Source organism: Panthera leo, chromosome D2 (assembly GCF_018350215.1).
Source record: "Panthera leo isolate Ple1 chromosome D2, P.leo_Ple1_pat1.1, whole genome shotgun sequence".
NCBI classification, from domain to species: Eukaryota; Metazoa; Chordata; class Mammalia; order Carnivora; family Felidae; genus Panthera; species Panthera leo.
Genome location: NC_056689.1, coordinates 71667264 through 71691866, shown reverse-complemented (window position 1 = coordinate 71691866; position 24603 = coordinate 71667264). Strand labels below are relative to the sequence as shown.

Sequence of the window (24603 nt, the reverse complement as noted above, 5' to 3'; positions counted from 1 at the left end):
AAAACCAATTGGTTCTAATGAACACAAGGGCAGAAGAAGCAGAAGAATTTATAAATACCATAGAAGGTAAAATTATAGAAAATAATGAAGCTGAAAAGAAGAGGGAAAGAAAAATATTGGATCACAAAAGTAGACATAGGGAACTCAACAACTCCATAAAGCATAATAACATTCATATCATATGAGTCTCAGAGAAAAAGAGAAGGGGAAAGGGGGCAGAAGGTTTATTTGAGCAGTACAAAAAGACTGAGATCATACCATGCATATTTTCAGACTCCAACGCTCTGAAATTTGAAGTCAACCAGAAAAAATCCTGCTTGATATTCTCTCTCCCTCTCTCTCTGCCCCCCACCCCACTCTCTTGTCTCTCTTTCTTTCTCTCTCTCTCTCAAAATAATAAACTTAAAAAAAGGAAATTAGACAGTTTTCACCTTAAGAAACAAGAAAAGATGAACCATTTACTCAAAGTAAGCAAAAGAAAGGGAATAAAGAGTAGAAATTAATGAAATTAAAAAAAATAGAGAAAATAAATGAAACCATCTGTTCCCTTAAGAAAAAAAATCAATGAAAGTGACAACTCTCTAGCCATACTGACAAAGGGGAAAAAAATAGAGAGAGGAGAAACAAATTATGAATATCAGAAATGAGAGTGATGACATCACTAAATAACATGTGAATATTATTAATCTTTTGCCAATAAATTCTACAAATTAAATCAAATGGGAGAAATACAACTGGGAGACACAAATCGATAGAGCTCACTCCAAAATAAATAACCAGAAAAGCTCTAAATCTATTAAAGAAATTGGATTTTTAGTTAAAACCTTCCCACAAAGAAAGGTGTATTAGTCCAAATACATTGTGTTGAATTCTACCACAAATTTAAGAAAAAATAATAATAATAACAATTACACACAGATATTTCAGTAAATTACAGAGGAAGTAATATTTCCCATTCATTTTATAAGACCAGCAGTACAATGATACAAAGTCAAACAACATTACAAGAATAGAAAGCTATAGACTAATAGCCCTCATAAATATAGGTATAAAAATTCTTAACAAAATTTTAAAAAAGCAAATACAATGATGCATGACAAAATAACTGAGCAAGCGGAGCTTATCCCTATATAACAAGATTGATTAAACATTCAAAAGTGGATTGGATTCAAAAGTGGATTTCAATTCTATTAGCAAATATATACTAAATAAAATAATCTTACTATTTTATATTTAATAATTAAAGTTTACTATAGTCCAAAAAAACACACATACTCATATGCTTTAATATGACATATTCCTCAGAACTAATGCAATGACTTTAATCAAGAGTAGGAATTCAGCTCTACTCATTTTGACCATCACAACTGGACTCTAAATTTTATTATTTAGGGAGAATGGAATATTTCAACTTTATTACACATTCAGGTTTGGCTCCTAGAATATATTACTAGTATGTTCTCAAATGAAAATCCAATTTAAAAAGTTAATATTTAGTCATTAAATATTCATTAAAATTCTATAGTAACTATGTAATTTGCTTAAAAATGAAATAATTAGATAACCAAGACATGAAGAACATAAAAAAAAATTTTAAATGTAACAATTGTATCAATTTTAATTACTACTTAATAAGGTTAATAGATGAGCCCTTTGGTTGCCTTTGAACATAATTTCAATTGGCCAAGGGAAATCTGATTCATATTTCTGTATAAATCTTAGAAAATATAATGATATATCTAACATCATCAATGTCAAAATTTTTTAAAACTATATGGAAATATTTCCAGCATTTTTGGACTATAACGGTGTTGAAATAAATCACCATACAATGAAGAAATAAGTTTATCAAATAATTCCCATTACTGAGTAGTAATTTATAATATTTCTTGAATAGTTAAGTAATTTCCTTAATTTAGATGTTAAATTAGCCTTAAAAGTAAAGACAATTTTCTCATAAATATATGACTTTTAAAAATACTGTGTTCCCACAAATCACATAGAAAATAATATTAAAAAATAATAATAATCCAGTTAAGAAATGGGCAGAAGACATGAGTAGATATTTTTCCAAAGAAGACATACAAATGGCCAACACACACATGAAAAGTTGTTCAACATCATTCATCATCAGGGATATATAAGTTAAAACCGTGATGAGATAACCTCCTCACACCTGTCAGAATGGCTAAAATTAACAACACAGGAAACAACAAATGTTGGTTAGGATGCAGAGAAAGGGGGAACCCATTAACACTGTTGGTGGGAATGCAAACTAATGCAGCCAATCTGGAGAACAATATGGAGGCTCCTCAAATAGTTAAAAATAGAACTGCCCTATGATACATCAATTCACTACTGGTATTTATCAAAAGGATACAAAAGTACCGATTCAAAGGGACACATGTACTCTGATGTTTATAGCAGCATTTTCAATAATAGCCAAAGTATGGAAAGAGCCCAAATGTCCATCAACTGATGAATGGATAAATAAGATGTAGTATATATGCATGTATGTACGTACACACACACACACACACACACACACACACACACACACACACACACAGGAATATTACTCAACCATCAAAATGAAAGAAATTTTGCTATTTGCAACAACATGGATGGCGCTAGAGTGTATTATGCTAAGCAAAGTCAGTCAGTCAGAGAAAAGATAAATACCATATTATTTCACTCATGTGGAATATAATAGATGAAAAGATGTACATGGGTGGGGGAGAAGAAAGAGAGAGGCAGACCATAAAACAGACTCTTAACTATACAGAACTGAGGGTTGATGGAGGGAGGTGGGTGGGCTACATGAGTGATGGGTATTAAGGAGGGCACTCGTGACGAATCACTAGATTCTACTCCTGAAGCCAATATTATACTGTATATCAACTAACTAGAATTTGAATAAAAACTTGAAACCTAAAACTAAAACCCGTACAAACATTTTCAGTCACAGATCATAAACTGTCATTAATATAAAAGGGGAAAGAATAATCTATAATTTTTTTTGAGAGAAGAATATGTGTGGATGTGTGCATGTATGTGAACAGGGGAGGGACAGAGGGAGAGGGAGAGAGAGAATCTTAAGCAGGTTCCACGCCCAGCACAGAGCCTGACATGGGGCTCGATCTCACCACCATGAAATCATGACCTGAGCTGAAATCAGGAGTTGGACACTTAACCAACTGAGTTACCCAGGTACACCATGTAAATTTTAAAAGATTTTAAAACATAATAACCTAGCACAGAGCTTGATATGTATGAGATATTCCAAAAAATAATCTGAATTCCATCTAATCAAATAACCAATCATAAAAGAATGAGTATACGAACAAATTCCAACATTACAACATACAGGCTTTTCTTTCATAAAAGCATAAATTAAGAGCACAAACCCTGAATATTTCAAGACAGAAAGAACTTCCTAAATGTTTTCCTAGCAATAAATCTAAAGCCTTTTGCAGCCTATCACTAACCACAATAAAAACTGAAATATACAAAGTGAAAGATAAAAAGATAGAAAGAAATATGTACATATATAGCATTAAGAAATCAATAGTGAGAGGCAGTGAATCTTAAAGAACTGTTAAGTTGCTTACCTTAAATTTTTAATGAAAGTTTAAATAATGTTCAGTATATAATAAAGCAAAAATGAGATTCTAAACACAGCAAATAATTTTAAGTAGAGTTGTAGGAAGAGAGTATCTAACCCTCAGGTGAAATACACACTTAATCAAAAAACCCAATCTAATTATTTCAAGTTTTGATGCATTTTTTTAAATGTTTATTCATTTATGAGAGAGACAGAAAAGAGCGTGAGGGGGGAGGGGCAGAGACAGAGGGAGACACAGAGTCCGAAGCAGGCTCCAGGCTCTGAGTTGTCAGCACAGAGCACCACACAGGGCTTGAACCCATGAACCCGTTAGATCATGACTCGAGCTGAAGTCGGACGCTTAACCGACTGAGCCACCGAGGCGACCCTTGATGCATTTGTAGAATATGATTTCACTGAAAAATTTGTACACCGATTGATTCAATATCATAAGTATGAATTATTTTTATAAACATTCAACGTACCCTTTTTTATCAAGGGTACATACATTTTTCATGTTTTTCGAGAAATAAAAATCTTATCTATATCATTACTTTGAACAAAAGTAGCACTGTTTTTGTAAAAAAAAAAAAAATTCAATGGTCATTATGTTAAATACTATTAACACTTACCTGTATTTTAATAGGCCAGGAAAAGTTGCTGACATACACATAGAATGTAATGTTAGGATTGCTTCTGAAGTTAAATTTTTCATAGGAAAAACTATCTCTGTATTCCTTTATATTAGTCTTGGACACTATAGGAGTCTCCTCCCCAGATATTGTTCCAGCTAAAATGTAAATAATAAAAACAAACTGTAACTTTTCATATTAGGAAAAAAGGATATTTTAACTTAAAAATAGATATTTACTTAATTTTTATAACTACACTTATAAAAACAATTATCAAAATAAACTTCTTTAGTATTTACAGTGACAAAGGAGAAATAAGATTAATCATAAATGTAATGGAAACAGTATAAAATTATTTTTTAAATGATACCACTGATTAAGTAAGTGCTATGGACTAGGCACTGGTGAAGAAACTTTCTATTCTTCTCTGATAACAATTTTACCCCCAAGGTATTCCATCTCTTTTTTCAAATTTAAACCTGAGCCTCAGAAAGATTAAAACACTTGCCTTAATTTTCTAGCTACTGAATTGGTAAATTTCTCTTTGGAACTCACGTATCCATTAGCCCCAGACCCTGAATTCTTTCTATTCACAACTCCACAGAGCCTCTCAAAACAAATCAGGACATATTTCACATGTCTCAATCCAATTAAAACATAGAAAAGAAATCAATTTATTTGTCTTAACCACAAATTGAACCATCACTACTTTGAATAAATTGAAACGAGGCTATAATTTAAAACATGCGATAAATGTTCAAATTAGTTAAACACATATTGCATACTCAACAAATATTTACTGAAATTAACCAAATGGAACAAAGCATTTCCAACAATCTTACCAAGCCCTCTACTTTAACAAACGGTAAAAATATTTAGAATTAGTATACTGGGCAACTGAATTAATTTCTAACTCATCACCTATTCCAAAAGCACCTGGGTTGCTGTTTTAAAAAGCAGGTTTCATGAACCCATCTCCCAATCTGATAAATCAAAATTTCCGAGATTTGGTTTTGGGAATCTGAAAGTTACAAGTAATTTCTTGCATGATAAAATCATCATTCTAATCTAATTGTAGAGGTTTGTATATTTTTGTTGACAGATTTTAGAACACTTCTGGAGTCAGTTTATTATGCCAAAGTAATTTTCAAATTAGTAATCCAAGTTTTCATGAATTCTTAATTAATGAAGCTCACAGTCCCAAGATTTTACTATAAGGTGGACACCATTGTAGCAAAATGTGTATATATTTGCCCAAACTTCTCATTTTTTTAACACATGTAATATAGGTTCTAGAATTGCAAAGACTATCTCACTCTTGAATTCTATGTCTCCATGATTCTACATATTAAAAGAGCATAATGACCTAAGAATACATATATTTTCTTTCTTTCTGTTTTTAGTAGGCTCCGTGCACAGTGTGGAGCCATAGTATGGGGCTAGAACTCACGACCCTGAGATCAAGAGCCCAAGAGCTGAATGCCCAACTGTCTGGACACCCGGGCACCCCAGAATCCACATGTTTTCTTTAAAGAGGATTCCAACACATTGTGCAACAGTATAGCTTTGATACAGAAAATAAAAATCAATAGAATTTCTTAGTATGTAAATACAAAAAAAAGTGAGCATACTTTTTCATAATCCAACAGACAGTTTGTATTTCATCTTGGTTCTATTTTTTAAAAGTCTAAATTTTCAAGTTCTAAAACTTATTACAGAAGACATATTAAGGAGAGGGTTTTTTTAACCCTTTCTCAGCACCAAAGCTGACAAAGGTGTTGGTATATTTCTAAGTTTGAAAGGAATAAAAACCTATTAATTTATCAACATGCACAGAATTTGTCTTATATCAATATTAAGGTTAATAATTAAATTTATAGCTTTATGATAGTGAGTCAAATAACTGAAATCACAGTCCCAATCATTAAAGAAGTACTCTATCTGAATTAAAATCATAGCAATTCATAACAATGTCTTTTTAAAAAAGTAAGTGGTGTATAATATTTGTTACCCATCTAATTTAATTGAACAAGGGACAAAGTTAAAATAATGAAACTTTATTAATAATGCTACTTATTACTTGTACCTGAACCAGCGCAATTATTATGACATATATATTTTAATTTCAATTTTTTGAATTAACAAAAAAAAGATCATGTTAGAACATCTTCCATATACAAACAAATGTAAAAGATGTGACAACAAAATTCTCTTACCTGTTGAACCAACTGACCATGTAATGTTGAGATTAAAGTTGTTTGATGCATTAATCGAAATATCCAAATTTTTGTTTGACTACCAAGAAAGAAAATATTAGGGTTACAAAAATCAAACTACACTAAATAACGTTTTATGTTTTAATTATGCCCATGCTACAATTCACAGACTGGATACATTTTGTCAGTATTCAACCAAGTGTAGATGTCAATTACACCATTTTAATGAAAAAATATAGGTGATAAATTCAAAGGTAGTTTAAAGTTTCCATTTATCTTCTCTACTATAATCTAGCCTTCTGTCTGTAAGCCAGGGGAGCTGTAATTCATTGTTTGTATTTTGATTCTCTTGCTTACCTGTAGTTAATATGTAAACGGTACAGGTTTTAATTAGTCCAAAGTAATTTTACACCAATGTAAGATTGTTGTTTTATTGAAAAACTTTTTGTTAGGTATTTATTGTATTACTACACATTGGTTTTTTACACTTTTTTGTTTATTTTCTTTTTGAAAGAGAGAGAGACAGAGTGTGAGTGGGGTAGGAGCAGAGAGAGAGGGAGACACAAAATCTGAAACAGGCTCCAGGCTCTGAGCTGTCAGCACAGAGCCTGTCATGGGGCTAGAACTCATGAGCCATGAGATCATGACCTGAGCCAAGGTCGGACACTCAACCAGCTGAGCCACCCAGGCGTCCCTTATACACACCTTTTGTAGTGAAAAAAACAAAAAACAAAAAAACATAAATTACATAAACTAGAACTCTCAGGTAAAAATGGATTAAATTAAATCTGTTGTCAAAATGTAGGAAATGAATCAATAATTAAGGCATCTATTTATTATTATCTTTTATTTAGGATAAGTAGGAAGCCCTGACCACATATTAATTTCACTAACTGTTCCAAGTTGAGTATATCTTTAACTATGAATTATATTTATAAAATTACGTATAATGATATTACAAGAATTCTTAGAGGCAACTCTCATGCTTAGTTTAGCATCCTACAGTTTCAAAGAAAATGTGTCTGAGCTATTGGCTTCAACTAGACAAGACAGTAGATATAAAACAGAAAGCTGTGACATTTGAAACCAGTTGATATTTTCAGGAAACTGAAAAAGGAGAGGATGGTCAAGAGAGAAGCAAACTAAAATTATGCCTAATCTGGACCTACACATGTGATACTATGGATAATATTGTGGAAAAATGGTATTCACATTCCAGATGTTCCAAGTATAATAAAATTTCTCATGTCTTCAAAGAAGTACGTAAGTTTGTAATCACTATTAAACATTCAAGAGGCCAATGGTAAAAAATGAAATTCTGATGCACACTACAACATGGCTGAACCTTGGAAATATTAGGCTAAGTGAAATAAGCCAGACACAAAAGGACAGATATTGTATGGTTGTACATGTGAGGTACTTAGAATATACAAATTCAGAGACAGAAAGTAGAATAAAGGGACTGTGGCCAAGGGAAGAAATGAGGAATTATTGCTTAATGGATACAGAAATTCTGTTTGGAATGATAGAAAAAAAATTGATGATAGATAGTGGTGATGGGTTGCACAACACTGTAATTGTACTTAATGCCACCGAATGGTATACCTAAAAATGATTAAAATTATAAATTTTATTTTATGTATATTTTACAATGAAAAAGAAGTCAATGGTGATTACGGTGCATTTATAAAATCTTTCTTATTACAGTGAACAATGGGGTTTCTGACATTTCTAATGTCTTGGTTAAAAAAAACACAATATAAGTAAAAAGAGGGTTATACTTAAAACATTATACTTTAAAATTCTTATTTAAAAGTCAAAATGTTAAATGTATTCCAAAGAATATAGACACGTCTTAAAATCTAAAGAATAAGGCATAACATTAAATGAACTGTTCTACTTTTTGAGAAGACACCCTACTTTACTGTAAAAGAAAAATTTAAGAAATTATATTATTTGTTGGCAAGTCCAATAAAATACTTTAGAGAAGCTAGCAAATGGCAAGATATATTTTGAGGTTTCATCTATTTAAAAAAAAACTATTAAAATATATGATATGGACTTAAAAGATAGATTAAGATATAATTAAAAAACAGCAAAACAAAGTGACATTAGTAAGATGGTGAAATAGGAAGTCACAGCCCTTATCCTCCATAAAAACACTGATTTAACAATGTTGTATGGGCCAAAATAACTTTATGAAAGAATCAAAATCTAGTTAAAAAGTTCCAGTACCAAAGATTAATATAAAATGAAGAATAGCCACCTTATAGTCAGTAAGAAGAACAATTTCACTTTACCCATTTCAGCCTCTGCCCCAAGGCAGCACTCAGCATTATAGAGAACACCTTGGCTTTGACTTCTCCCACAGGGAAGAGAGAGAATGTAGCATATATCCAACATCCCTGGCCTTTCATTGCACTGCCTAAAGGATCTGTTTCTGATTTACCTCACCCAGAGCACTAAGAGAACAAGCATAGTTTGGACATCTGACAGTAGCTAAAAATAAAGAAAGTAAGTGGGTGGCTTACTGCTGCTGGCATGGCTCCTCAAGATTAGGAGAAGGTGCACAACCTTGAGACTTCTCCTCCAGGAAGGAAGAGAATGGAATGTGCATCCAACACCATGAATTTTCTGTGTACTGCCCAAGGGGAAAAAGGCAGGCAGCTCACTAGAGCCAGAATTGCTCTGTGAAACTGAGAGAAGGCGTGTAACCCTAAGACTACTCCCCTTCGAAGAAAAGGAAAAGTTGTGGAACATGATTAATCACAGAAAAGGTTTCTGATGCTCCCAGTATCTTCTAGCTGGGCTAACTGATGGTCTTTCCCTTTGAAGCCAGTCAATAAAGACTGGGAAAAGTAGTTGTTTCTTCAAAAACACAGACACCAGTGCAAAGCTACAAGGGAAATTAAGTATGGGGGAAATATGACATAACCAAAGGAACAAAATAAATCTCCAGTAACTGACCCTAAAGAAATGGAGATCTAGAATTGTCTGCCAAATGATTCAAAATAATTGTATTAAAGAAGTAATAAGGAAGGAATAAGAGACCAAAGAAAGATAATTAAATGAAACCAAGGAAACAATATATGAACAAAATGTCAATGCAACAGACAGGGACAGAACTATAAAAAGGAACCACAGAAATTCTGGAGCAGAAGAATACAATAAATTAACTGAAAAATTCAATATATAGTTTTAATGACAAACTTGACCAAGTAGAAGAAAGAATCCATGAACTCAAATCATCTGAAGTTAACTAGCCAAAGGAACAAAAAGAAAACAGAAAGAAAAAGAGTGAAGAAAGCCTAATGGACTTATGGAATACAATCAAGGAAAAAAATTATATATATATATATATATATATATATATATATATATATATATATATAACATATATAACTAATATATATTATATATATACAATATAGATCTTAGAGAAGAGAAAGAAAGGGGCAGAAATTTATTTATTTAAAGAAATAATGGCCTAAAATGTCCCAAATCTAAGAAGTACAAACATCTAGATTCATGAAGCTGAAGAAAACAAAAGGAAGATGAACATAAAGAAATCAAATAAAATTGTTAAAAGTCAAAGACAGGATTTTGAAAGCAAGAAAGAGTAAAGTTACTTATCATATACAAAGAAGCCCTATTAAAAGTTTTGAAAGAAAAAATGTACCAAAGAGGAATACTATTCCTGGTAACACTGTCCTTAAAAAAACTTGAGACATGAAGACTTTCCTAGAGAAACAGAAATTGAGGGAGCTCATCATAACTAGATCTGATTTATAAAAAAATGTTAATTGTTATAAGATCAATAACAGAGTGGAGAGAGGGGATAGACAGGTTAAGAGTATAGAGTTTTGGCATGTGGTTGAAGTTAAGTTTCATCAGCTTAAAACACTGTTTTTATTTATTTATTTGTTTTTTAGGTTTTATTTTTTCATATTTGAGAGAGGGAGAAAGAGAAAGAGAGACAGAGACAGAGTATGAGTGGGGGAGGAGCAGAGAGAAAGACACACAGAATCTGAAGCAGGCTCCAGGATCTGAGCTGTCAGCACAGAGCCCAACATGGGGCTTACACTTATGACCAACGAGATCATGACCTGAGCTGAAGTCGGATGCCTATCCGACTGAGCCACCCAGCTGCCCTAAAACAGTTATAACTATATGTAAAATTCATGATAACTACAAAGAAAATGCATACATAAGATGCACAAAAGAAAAGGAGCAAGAAATCAAAGCATACAAAGCATATCACTACAAAAAAAAAAAACAATAAAAAACAAAGCCTTCAAGAGTGAAAAAAGGAACAACAACAACACACACACACACACACACACACACACACACACACTAACTATAAGACAGACAACAATTAACAAAATGGAAATAGTAAGTCCTCTCCTATCAATAATTACTTTAAACATAAATCTATTAACCTCCCCAATCAAAAGATATAAAGTAGACAGGTGGATTAAAAAAAACAATACCCAACACTATGCTGTCTAAAAGAGACTCATTTAAGATTTATAGACACTTACGGACTAAAAGTGAGGGGATGGGAAAGGATATTCCATGCAAATAAGAAACAAGAGAGGGAAGAGTTAGCTATACTTATATAAGACAAAACAGACTATAAGTAAAAAACTTTAGCAAGAGACAAACAAGGACACTGTATAATGATAAATGGGTCAATTCATCAGAAAGGTATAACTATAATAAATTATATACACACACACACACACACACACACACATACCCACTATGATAGCACCTAAATATAGAAACGAACATAGATACAACTTAAGGGGACAACAGATGGAACAGAATAATAGTAAGAGGCTCCAATAACATCCTTTCAACAGTGGGTAGAAAGAGAAAATCAGTAAGGAGAAAGTGGAGTCAAACAACACTCAGAACATGTACTTAACAGAGACAGAAATATAATTCCACAAAGAGCAGCGGAATACATATTCTGTTCATGTATACATGGGATAGTCTCCAAAATATATCACGTTAGGTCACAAAAAAACTCTTAACAAATCTAAGATGACTGAAAATGTATCAATTATCTTTTCTGACCACAAGGGAATTAAACTAGGAATCAATAGCAGGAGAAAAATTGGTAGTTCAAAAACATGTAGAAATTAAATAAAACATTTCTGAACTAATGGATCAAAAAAAGAAATCAAAATGTAGTGTGTGTGTGTGTGTGTATATACATATACACAAATGTGTGTGTAAACATTATATATATATATATATATATATATATATATATATATATATAATGGGGTATTACATGGCAATCAAAAAGAACAAAACCTTGCCATTTGCAAGTACGTGGATAGAACTAGAGGTTACTATGCAAAGCGAAATCAGAGAAAGACACATATCATATGATTTCACTCATATGTGTAATTTAAGATACAAAGCAGGTGAACATAAGGGAAGGGAAGCAAAAGTAATATAAAAACAGGTAGGGGACAAAACATAAGACATTCACTTAAATATAGAGACCTGAGGGTTGCTGGAGAGGTTGTGGGTGGGGGGAGATGGGCTTAAATGGGTAAGGGGCATTAAGCAAGATACTTGTTGGGATGAGCACTGGATATTATACATAGGGGATGAATCAGTGGAATCTACTCCCTATATGCTAACTACCTGGATGTACATTTAAAAATAAAAAATAAATAAAAATAAAAACAATTAAAAAAATAAATTTATATAGAATCATAAAAGACCCCCAAAGCTAAAACAGTCCTGAGAAAGAAGAACAAAACTGTAAGCATTAAGTATCCTGATTTCAAAATATATTAGAAAGCTATGGTAATTAAAAATAGGGTACTGGCATAAAAACAGACATATGGTCCAACATAATAAATAGAAAGCCCAGAAATACACCCACACATACATGGTAAAGTAATCGTCAATGAGGATGCCAAAAATATACAATGAAGAAAAGGACAGTCTCTTCAACAAATGGTGTTGGGAAAACTGGATATCCCCATAGAGAGAATGAAATTGTATCCTAACTATCTTAGTGCACTAGGGCTGTGATAACAAAAATACCACAGACTAGCACATGGGCAGTGACTACAGACAGAAGAATTATATTTCTCACACAAGTGGAGGCTGGGAATCCCAAGATAAAGGTGCTGGAAAAGTTGGTGTCTGTTGAGGCCAACTTCATAGTACATAGACAACCCTCTTCTCACTGTGCCCTCACATGGCAAAAGGAGGTGAGGGAACTCTTTAGGGCCTCTTTTGTGAGGGTACCAATCCCATTTATGAGGGCTCCACCCTCGTGACCTAGTTACCTCCCACATGTCTCATTTCTAAATAGCATTACATTGAGCATTAGGATTTAACACATGATTTGGGGGCTGGAGGCGGGGGGGTGGGACACAAACATTCAGTCTAGAGCACTTATCTTACACCATATACAGAAAACAACTCAAAGTAGATTAAAGAGACTATGTAGGAAAATGATGTCAGAGTAGGAGGACCCTAAGCTTGTTTCTTCCCACGAACACAACTAGATAACTATCAAATCATCATAAATACCCCAGAAATCAACCTGAAGACTGACATAACAAACGTCCCAACTAAAGGGAGAGAAGAGGTCATATCAAAGAAAGTAGGAAGTGTGGAGATGTGGTTTAGGGGAGAAAGGGATAGCAGGTGCTATAGAGGGGAGGAAGCTGTGGTCATGGAGAAGAGTGAGAGAGAGAGAGGAGCATGCAGGAGAACACACAAGGAGAACATTTCTACAAAGCTATTGCCTTGGAAAATGAGAGAGGCTGAATTTCATGAGTTCTTGCAACTACTGGGGCTTAAAGTCTAGAGTTTTAAAGGTCACTGGGCTTGGTGGGGATGGGCCCAAAGGCCACTTGGCTGCTCCTTGAAAGAAAGCAGGCAAACAATCCAGGGAAAGTCAGCATAGAAACAGTGATCTGAAGAACACCTGGGGAATACAGCAGGAGGATTATTCTGTCTTCATGGATCTCATCTCTAACAGGCAGTGTTTATGGAGACACTTCTCCAGGAACAAAGGAACTGGCCATTTCCTTCATTGCCCCTCAGTAGAATCACAGAGCAACCTGAGGGAAGCACCCACACTGGCTGTCTAACTTGCTTATACCAAGTCCCACACCCCTGCACTCTGACAGGACTGACCTTCTCAGTCAAGCTTGCCTCAGTCCCAGTGAAGCAGGCCCCTTCTCGAAGACCAGCACAAACCCCCTACCCACACCACGTCTCCCGATTAGAGTTCTGCAGGGCCTCAGTTCTGGTGGAGATGGTGTCAGGTCTCTTTTCACCTAGCTAAAACTTGCCACATTCAGACCAGGGACCAAATACTTTCCACAGCAGGCAACAAGAGCCTCTACAAAAACAACTGGCCTAAAGGATATAACAGCCAAAACACAATAGCAGAGGACATTCAGCACACATCAGAAAAACTTCCTGAAGCCTCACACTCTGGACACTACATGACCTGTTATTCATAAGCCATTACTTTAAGGAGGAAGAGACCTAAGTTTCTTTTCTAACACAGAGAAGAAGGCAGAGACTTATACAAAAGGCCAAGATGGAGGAATTCATCGCAAATGAAAAAACAAGATAAGGTCATAGGCAGAGATCCAAGTGAAACAGGTATAAGTAACATGCTTGATGGAAACTTTAAAGCAATAATCATAAGGACACTCACTGGGATTGAGAAAAGTATAGAAGATATTAGTGAGACCCTTACCACAGAGATAAAAGAGTTAAAAAAAGAATCAATCTGAGATGGAGAGATTGGTAACAGGCTTGATGCAATGAATAGCAGATTGGAAGAAACAGAAGAATGATCAGTGACCTAGAAGACAAAATATTAGAAAATGAAGCTGAACAAAAGAAAGAAGTATGCAACATGAAAGTAGACTTAAGGAACTCAGTGACTGCATCAAACATATTAACATTAGTGTTACATAAGTCCCAAAACAAGAAGAGAGAGAAAAGGGGGGCAGAAAAATTACTTGAATAAATAATTGCTCAAACTTCCCTAATCTGAGGAAGGAAACAGACATCCAGATCCAGGAAGCACAGAGAACTTCCATAAAAATCAACAAAAGCAGGCCGTACAAGACATACAAGACATACTGTAATTAATTTTACAAAATATAGTGATAAATAAAAATCTTAACAGCAGCAAGACAAAAGATGTCCTTAACTTAGAAGGGAAGATCCATAAGGCTGGCTGGAAATTTCTCAACAGAAACTTGGCAAGACAGAAGGGAGTGGCATGATATGTTCAAAGTGCTGAATGGGAGAAATCTACAGGCAAGAATTCTCTAGGTCGTAAGGCTTTCACTTAAAAGAGAAGAAAAGATAAGGAGTTTCCAAGATGAAAACTAAAGGAGTTAGTAACCACTAAACAAGCCCTGCAATAAATATTAAAGGGGCCTCTATGAATGGAAAGGAAAGACCAAAAGTGACAAAGACAAGAAAGAGTTAGAGAAAATCTCCAGAAATAACAACAAAAAAAGTAATAAAATTGCAATAAATACATTTCTGTCAATAATCATTTTGAATGTAAATGGAAAAGATATTGATGGATATTATTTTTTTATTCATTCTGCTGCCTAGAGGGGACTAATTTTAGACCTAAAGACACATGCAGATTTAAGGTGAGGGGTTGGAGAAACATTTATCACGGAAGAAGGTGTCAAAGGAAAGCCAGAGTAGCAATACTTATATTGGACAAACTAGACATTACAACAAAGACTGTAACAAGAGACAATGAAGGACACCATACAACCATAAAGAGGAGAATCCAACAAGAAAATATAACAACTTTAAATATTTATGCACCCAACATGAAAGCACCCAAATATTAAAAAAACTATTAATAACAAATCTAAAGGAAATAATATATAATAATACAATAATATTATAGGACTTTAACACCCCACTTATACCAATGGACAAATCATCTAAACAGAAAATCAACAAGGAAAAAATGGCTTCGAATGACACACAAAACAGAACATTCCATCATAAAATAACAAAACATACATTCTTTTCGAGTGCACATGGAACATTCTCCAGAATAGATCACATACTAGGTCACAAAACAGGCCTCAACAAATATAAAAAGACTGAAATCATACCATGTATCTTTCCTGAACATAATGCTATGAAGCTAGAAGTCAACCCTAAGAAAAAAATTGAAAAAAGCACAAATACATGGAGATTAAACAACATGCTACCAAACAATGAATGGGTCAAAGAAGAAATCAAAGGAGAAATTTTAAAATACATGGAAACAAATGAAAATGAAAACAGAATGGTCTAAAACCTTTGGAATGCAGCAAAAGTGGTCCTAAGAGGTAAGCTTATAGCAATACAGGCCTACCTCAAGGAGAAAGTAAAATCTCAAATAAAAAACCTAATCTTATACCTAAAGGAGGCAGAAAAGGCACAAATGAAGGTGAAGCAGCAGCAGAAGGGAAATAATAAAGATTAGAGCAGAAATAAATGATATAGAAACTAAAAACCAATAGAACATATCCATGAAACTAGGAGCTGGTTCTTTGAAAGAATTAATAAAATTGGTAAATCCCTAGTGAGATATATCAAAAAGAAAAGAGAAAAAAAACCCAAATAAATAAATCACAAATGAGAGAAGAGAAATAACAACCAACACCACAGAAATTCAAACAATTATAAGATAATAATATGAAAAACAAATTGGACAAACTAGAAGAAACTGATAAAATCCAGAAACATATAAACTATCAAAACTCAAACAGAAAGGAATAGAAAATGTGAAGAGACCAACAATCAGCAAAGAAGCTAAGTCAGTAATCAAATACCTCCCATCAAATAAAAGTCCAAGAACAGATGGTGAAGTCTACTAAACACTTAAAAGAGTTAATACCTACTCTTCACAAAATATTCCAAAAAATAGAAAAGGAGGAAAACCTTCCAAATTCGTTTTATGAGGCCAGCATTACCCTGATACCAAAACCAGATAAAGACAAAAGAGAGAACAACAGGCCAATATCTCTAATGAACAGAGATGTAAAAAGTCTCAATAAAATACTAGAAAACTGAATCCAACAATACATTCAAACAATCATTCACCATGATCACATGGGATTTACTCCTGGGTTTCAAGGGTGGTTGAATATTTGCAAATCAATCAATGTGATACAAGACATTAATAATGCAAAGGATAAAAATCATATGATTATTTCAATAGATGCAGAAAAAAACATTTGACAAAGTACAATATCCATTCATTATAAAAAGCCCTCAAAAAGTATGTTTAAATGGAATATACCTCAACATAATAAAGGTTACATATGAAAAATCCATAGCTAATATCCTCCTCAATGGAGAAAAACAGGCCTTTTCCTCTACAGTCGGGAACAAGACATAGGTACATCTCACCACTCTTTTTTAACAAAGAACTCGAAGTCCTAGCCACAGCAATCAGACAACAAAGAAATAAAAGTCACCCAAATCAGCAAGGAAGAAGTAAAACTCACAACTTGCAGATGACATGATACTGTACATAGAAAGCCTTCAAGATTCCACCAAAAAAAATTGCTAGAACTGATAAATAAATTCAGTAAAGTTGCAGGATACAAAATCAATATACAGAAATCTGTTGTATTTCTATACATCAATAAGGAAGCAAGCAGAAAGAGAAATCAAGGAATTGATCCCATTTACAAATGCACCAAAACCATAAAATACCTAGGAATAAACCTAAGCAAAGAAGTAAAAGGTTTGTACTCCAAAAACTATAGAACACTTATGAAAGAAACTAAAGATGACACAAAGAAATGGAGAAACGCTCCATGCTGATGGATTAGAAGAACAATTGTCGTTGAAACGTCTATACTACCCAAACCAGTATACACATTTAATGCAATCCTTATCAAAATGCCACCAGCGTTTTTCACAGGACTAGAACAAACAATCCTAAAATGTGTATGGAACCACAAAGACCCCTAAAAATTTTGAAAAAGCAAAGCAAAGCTGGAGGCCACAATTCCACACTTCAAGTTATATTACAAAGCTGTAATCATCAAGACAGTATGGTACTGGCACAAAAACAGAAACACAGATAAATGAAACAAAATAGAAAACTCAGAAATGAACTCACATTTATATGGTCAACTATTCTTCGCAAAGCAGGAAAGATTATCCAGTGGAAAAAAGTCTCTTCAGCAAATGGTGAAGGGAAAACTGGATAGGATAGCCACATGCAGAAGAACAAAATTGGACCACTTTTCTACACCATATACAAAAATAAGTTCAAAATGGATAAAAGACCTAAATCTGAGACAGGGAACTATCACAATCCTAGAGGAGAGCACAGGAAGTATTCTCTTTGACATCAGCACTAGCAACTTTTACTAGATACGTCTCCTTACCAAAGGGAAACAAAAGCAAAAATAAACTATTGGGACTTCATCAAGATAACAAGCTTCTGCACAGCAAAGGAAAGAATCAACAAAACTAAAAGGCAACCTACTGCAATGGGAGAAGATATTTGCAAATGACACATCTGATAAAGGATTAGAATCCAAAACTTATAAAGAACTTATCAAAGTCAACACTCCAAAATTAATAATCCAGTTAAAAAAACAGGCAGAAGAAATGAATAGACATTTTTCCAAAGAAGACATAGATGACCAACAGACACCCGAAAAAATGCTCAGCATCATTCACCATTAGGGAAATACAAGTCCAAACCATGATGAGATACCTCCTCACACCTGTCAGACGGCTAAAATTAACAACACGGGAAAGAACAGAGGTTTGTGAGGCTCCAGAGAAAGGGGAACTCTTACAATCTTGGTAGGAATTCAAACTGATACAGCCACTCTGGAAAACAGGATGGAGGTTTCTCAAAAAGTTAAAAATAGAACTACCTTATGATCGCGCAATTGCACTACTAGGTATTCACCAAAAGGATACAAAAATTCCGATTCAAAGAGATACATGAACCCTGATGTTTACAGCAGCATTATCAACAATAGCCAAAGTATGGAAAGAGCCTAGATGTCCACTGACTGATGAAGGGATAAGGTAGATGTGGTATACCTATACAATGAAATATCACTCAGTCATCAAAAAGAATGAAACCTTGCCATTTGCAACAACATGGTTGGAGCTATAGTGTATTATGCAAAATAAAATAACTCAGAGAAAAACAAACACCATATGATTTCACTCATGTGGAATTTAAAAAACAAAACAGATAAACATAGGGGGGGGAAGAGAGAGAGGCAAACCGGAAAACAGACTCTTAATTATGGAGAACAATCTGAGGGTTGCTGTAGGGGAGGTGGGTAGGGGGATGGCTTAAATGGTGGTGGGTATTAAAGAGGGCACTTATTGTCATGAGCACTGGGCGTTCTATTTAAGTGATGAATTGCTAAATTCAAGTCTGAAACTAACATTACACTGTATGTTAACTAATTGGAATTTAAATAAAAATGAAAATGGACACAGGAACTGAATAGACTTCAAAAAAAAATTTTTTGGGTATAGCTGACAAACAATGTTACATTAGTGTCTGTGTATAAACGTGCATATACTGTTTCAACATCTCTATGCTAACCACAAGTGCGGCTACCATCTGTCACCATACAACATTATTACAATGTCACTGACTGTATTCCCTCTGTTGTACCTTTGATTCCTGTGACTTATTCTAATGAAGACATACTGACGACCACAGAAGGCTGCCCAACATCACTATTTATCACAGAAATGCTAATCAAAACCATAATGAGATATCATTTCACACTGGTTCAAATGACTATCACCAAGAAGACAAGAAATAACAAGTGTTGGCAAGGTTGTGGCAAAAAGGAGACTCTTGTGCACTGTTGGTGGAAATGTAAATTAGTGCAGACACTATGGAAAAGAATATGGAAGTTCCTGAAAAAATTAAAAATAAAACTACCATATGATCCATCAATTCCACTTTTGAGTATTTATCTAAAAAGAAAACAAAAATTTATCTAAAGGAAATTAAAAAAAAAGAAAAACAAAAAAAGTACCCCATCTTCACTGCAGTATGATTTATAATACCCTATTTATGGAATGTATATAAGTGTCCATCAATGGATGAATGGACAAAAAAGTTGTGGTATAAATACACAAGGGAATAGTATTTTGCAATAAAAAATATTTTGCTATTTGCATCATGAATGGACCTGGGGGGTATTATGCTAGATTAAATAAGTCAGAGAAAGACAAATACCATAAGATCTCACTTATATGTGTGATCTAAACAAAACAAAACCAAACCCTGATCTTAGAGATACAGAGAAGAGACTGGTGATTGCCTGAGGTGGGGTGGAAGGGTGGGTGGGGAATAAGGAATTACTATTCAACAGATGAAAGTTTCAGTTATGCAAGAAGAATAAGTTCTATTGTACAACATAGCATCTATAGTTTACATTACTGTATGTGAACTCTTAAAAACTTTTAGGAGAGGGTGAGGGTTCCGGAAGATGGCGGCGTAGGAGGACGCGGGGCTCACAGCGCGTCCTGCCGATCACTTAGATTCCACCTACACCTGCCTAAAGAACCCAGAAAACCGCCAGAGGATTAGCAGAACGGAGTCTCCGGAGCCAAGCGCAGACTAGAGGCCCACGGAAGAGGGTAGGAAGGGCGGCGAGGCGGTGCGCGCTCCACGGACTGGCGGGAGGGAGCCGGGGCGGAGGGGCGGCTCGCCGGCCAAGCAGAGCCCCCGAGTCTGGCTGGCAAAAGCGGAGGGGCCGGACAGACTGTGTTCCGACAGCAAGCGCGACTTAGCGTCTGGGAGGTCATAAGTTAACAGCTCTGCTCGGAAAGCGGGAAGGCTGGAGGACAAAGGGAGGGAGAGCTGCTGAGCCCCCGGACGGCAGAGCTCAGCTTGGCGGGGAACAAAGGCGCCAGCGCCATCTCCCCCGCCCATCCCCCAGCCAAAATCCCAAAGGGAACCAGTTCCTGCCAGGGAACTTGCTCGCTCTGCGCAAACACCCAACTCTGTGCTTCTGCGGAGCCAAACCTCCGGCAGCGGATCTGACTCCCTCCCGCTGCCACAGGGCTCCTCCTGAAGCGGATCACCTAAGGAGAAGTGAGCTAAGCCTGCCCCTCCAGCCCCCGTGCACCTTGCCTACCCACCCCAGCTAATACGCCAGATCCCCAGCAACACAAGCCTGGCAGTGTGCAAGTAGCCCAGACGGGACACGCCACCCCACAGTGAATCCCGCCCCTAGGAGAGGGGAAGAGAAGGCACACACCAGTCTGACTGTGGCCCCAGCAGTGGGCTGGGGGCAGACATCGGTCGGACTGCGGCCCCGCCCACTAACTCCAGTTATACACCACAGCACAGGGGAAGTGCACTGCAGGTCCTCACCACGCCAGGGACTCTCCAAAATGACCAAACGGAAGAATTCCCCTCAGAAGAATCTCCAGGAAATAACAACAGCTAATGAACTGATCAAAAAGGATTTAAATAATATAACAGAAAGTGAATTTAGAATAATAGTCATAAAATTAATCGCTGGGCTTGAAAACAGTATACAGGACAGCAGAGAATCTCTTGCCACAAAGATCGAGGGACTAAGGAACAGTCACGAGGAGTTGAAAAACGCTTTAAACGAATTGCAAAACAAAATGGAATCCACGATGGCTCGGCTTGAAGAGGCAGAGGAGAGAATAGGTGAACTAGAAGATAAAGTTATGGAAAAAGAGGAAGCTGAGAGAAAGAGAGATAAAAAAATCCAGGAGTATGAGGGGAAAATTAGAGAACTAAGTGATACACTAAAAAAAAATAATATACGCATAATTGGGATCCCAGAGGAGGAAGAGAGAGGGAAGGGTGCTGAAGGGGTACTTGAACAAATTATAGCTGAGAACTTCCCTGAACTGGGGAAGGAAAAAGGCATTGAAATCCAAGAGGCACAGAGAACTCCCTTCAGACGTAACTTGAATCGATCTTCTGCACGACATATCATAGTGAAACTGGCAAAATACAAGGATAAAGAGAAAATTCTGAAAGCAGCAAGGGATAAACGTGCCCTCACATATAAAGGGAGACCTATAAGACTCGTGACTGATCTCTCCTTTGAAACTTGGCAGGCCAGAAAGGCTTGGCACGATATCTACAGTGTGCTAAACAGAAAAAATATGCAGCCGAGAATCCTTTATCCAGCAAGTCTGTCATTTAGAATAGAAGGAGAGATAAAGGTCTTCCCAAACAAACAAAAACTGAAGGAATTTGTCACCACGAAACCAGCCCTACAAGAGATCCTAAGGGGGATCCTGTGAGACAAAGTACCAGAGACATCACTACAAGCATAAAACATACAGACATCACAATGACTCTAAACCCGTATCTTTCTATAATAACACTGAATGTAAATGGATTAAATGCGCCAACTAAAAGACATAGGGTATCAGAATGGATAAAAAAACAAGACCCATCTATTTGCTGTCTACAAGAGACTCATTTTAGATCTGAGGACACCTTTAGATTGAGAGTGAGGGGATGGAGAACTATTTATCATGCTCCTGGAAGCCAAAAGAAAGCTGGAGTAGCCATACTTATATCAGACAAACTAGACTTTAAATTAAAGGCTGTAACAAGAGATGAAGAAGGGCATTATATAATAATCACAGGGTCTATCCACCAGGAAGAGCTAACTATTATAAATGTCTATGCACCAAATACCCGAGCCCCCAGATATATAAAACAATTACTCATAAACATAAGCAACCTTATTGATAAGAATGTGGTCATTGCAGGGGACTTTAACACCCCACTTACAGAAATGGATAGATCATCTAGACACACAGTCAATAAAGAAACAAGGGCCCTGAATGATACATTGGATCAGATGGACTTGACAGATATATTTAGAACTCTGCATCCCAAAGCAACAGAATATACTTTCTTCTCGAGTGCACATGGAACATTCTCCAAGATAGATCATATACTGGGTCACAAAACAGCCCTTCATAAGTTTACAAGAATTGAAATTATACCATGCATACTTTCAGACCACAATGCTATGAAGCTTGAAATCAACCACAGGAAAAAGTCTGGAAAACCTCCAAAAGCATGGAGATTAAAGAACACCCTACTAACGAATGAGTGGGTCAACCAGGCAATTAGAGAAGAAATTAAAACATATATGGAAACAAACGAAAATGAAAATACAACAATCCAAACGCTTTGGGATGCAGCGAAGGCAGTCCTGAGAGGAAAATACATTGCAATCCAGGCCTATCTCAAGAAACAAGAAAAATCCCAAATACAAAATCTAACAGCACACCTAAAGGAAATAGAAGCAGAACAGCAAAGGCAGCCTAAACCCAGCAGAAGAAGAGAAATCATAAAGATCAGAGCAGAAATAAACAATATAGAATCTAAAAAAACTGTAGAGCAGATCAACGAAACCAAGAGTTGGTTTTTTGAAAAAATAAACAAAATTGACAAACCTCTAGCCAGGCTTCTCAAAAAGAAAAGGGAGATGACCCAAATAGATAAAATCATGAATGAAAATGGAATGATTACAACCAATCCCTCAGAGATACAAACAATTATCAGGGAATACTATGAAAAATTATATGCCAGCAAATTGGACAACCTGGAAGAAATGGACAAATTTCTAAATACCCACACTCTTCCAAAACTCAATCAGGAGGAAATAGAAAGCTTGAACAGACCCATAACCAGCGAAGAAATTGAATCGGTTATCAAAAATCTCCCAACAAATAAGAGTCCAGGACCAGATGGCTTCCCAGGGGAGTTCTACCAGACATTTAAAGCAGAGATAATACCTATCCTTCTCAAGCTATTCCAAGAAATAGAAAGGGAAGGAAAACTTCCAGACTCATTCTATGAAGCCAGTATTACTTTGATTCCTAAACCAGACAGAGACCCAGTAAAAAAAGAGAACTACAGGCCAATATCCCTGATGAATATGGATGCAAAAATTCTTAATAAGATACTAGCAAATCGAATTCAACAGCATATAAAAAGAATTATTCACCATGATCAAGTGGGATTCATTCCTGGGATGCAGGGCTGGTTCAACATTCGCAAATCGATCAACGTGATACATCACATTAACAAAAAAAAAGAGAAGAACCATATGATCCTGTCAATCGATGCAGAAAAGGCCTTTGACAAAATCCAGCACCCTTTCTTAATAAAAACCCTTGAGAAAGTCGGGATAGAAGGAACATACTTAAAGCTCATAAAGGCCATTTATGAAAAGCCCACAGCTAACATCATCCTCAACGGGGAAAAACTGAGAGCTTTTTCCCTGAGATCAGGAACACGACAGGGATGCCCACTGTCACCGCTGCTATTTAATATAGTGCTGGAAGTTCTAGCATCAGCAATCAGACAACAAAAGGAAATCAAAGGCATCAAAATTGGCAAAGATGAAGTTAAGCTTTCGCTTTTTGCAGATGACATGATATTATACATGGAAAATCCGATAGACTCCACCAAAAGTCTGCTAGAACTGATACATGAATTCAGCAAAGTTGCAGGATACAAAATCAATGTGCAGAAATCAGTTGCATTCTTATACACTAACAATGAAGCAACAGAAAGACAAATGAAGAAACTGATCCCATTCACAATTGCACCAAGAAGCATAAAATACCTAGGAATAAATCTAACCAAAGATGTAAAAGATCTGTATGCTGAAAACTATAGAAAGCTTATGCAGGTAATTGAAGAAGATATAAAGAAATGGAAAGACATTCCGTGCTCATGGATTGGAAGAATAAATATTGTCAAAATGTCAATACTACCCAAAGCTATCTACACATTCAATGCAATCCCAATCAAAATTGCACCAGCATTCTTCTCGAAACTAGAACAAGCAATCCTAAAATTCATATGGAACCACAAAAGGCCCCGAATAGCCAAAGTAATTTTGAAGAAGAAGACCAAAGCAGGAGGCATCACAATCCCAGACTTTAGCCTCTACTACAAAGCTGTCATCATCAAGACAGCATGGTATTGGCATAAAAACAGACACATAGACCAATGGAATAGAATAGAAACCCCAGAACTAGACCCACAAACGTATGGCCAACTCATCTTTGACAAAGCAGGAAAGAACAT

The 24603-nt window shown here is 35.6% G+C and overlaps 1 protein-coding gene across 5 annotated transcripts in view; it reads right to left on the bottom strand.

Moving 5' to 3' along the window:
- Positions 1–24603, bottom strand: part of ATRNL1 (attractin like 1) — a 777769-nt gene that overhangs the window by 463384 nt on the left and 289782 nt on the right. For all 5 annotated transcript variants that reach the window (XM_042908168.1, XM_042908169.1, XM_042908170.1 and 2 more), the window contains 2 exons: positions 6453–6531; positions 4237–4394 (listed from right to left, as the gene is read on the bottom strand). In XM_042908168.1, the coding sequence (XP_042764102.1) occupies positions 4237–4394; positions 6453–6531 (237 nt within the window). The remainder of the gene's footprint in view (positions 1–4236; positions 4395–6452; positions 6532–24603) is intronic.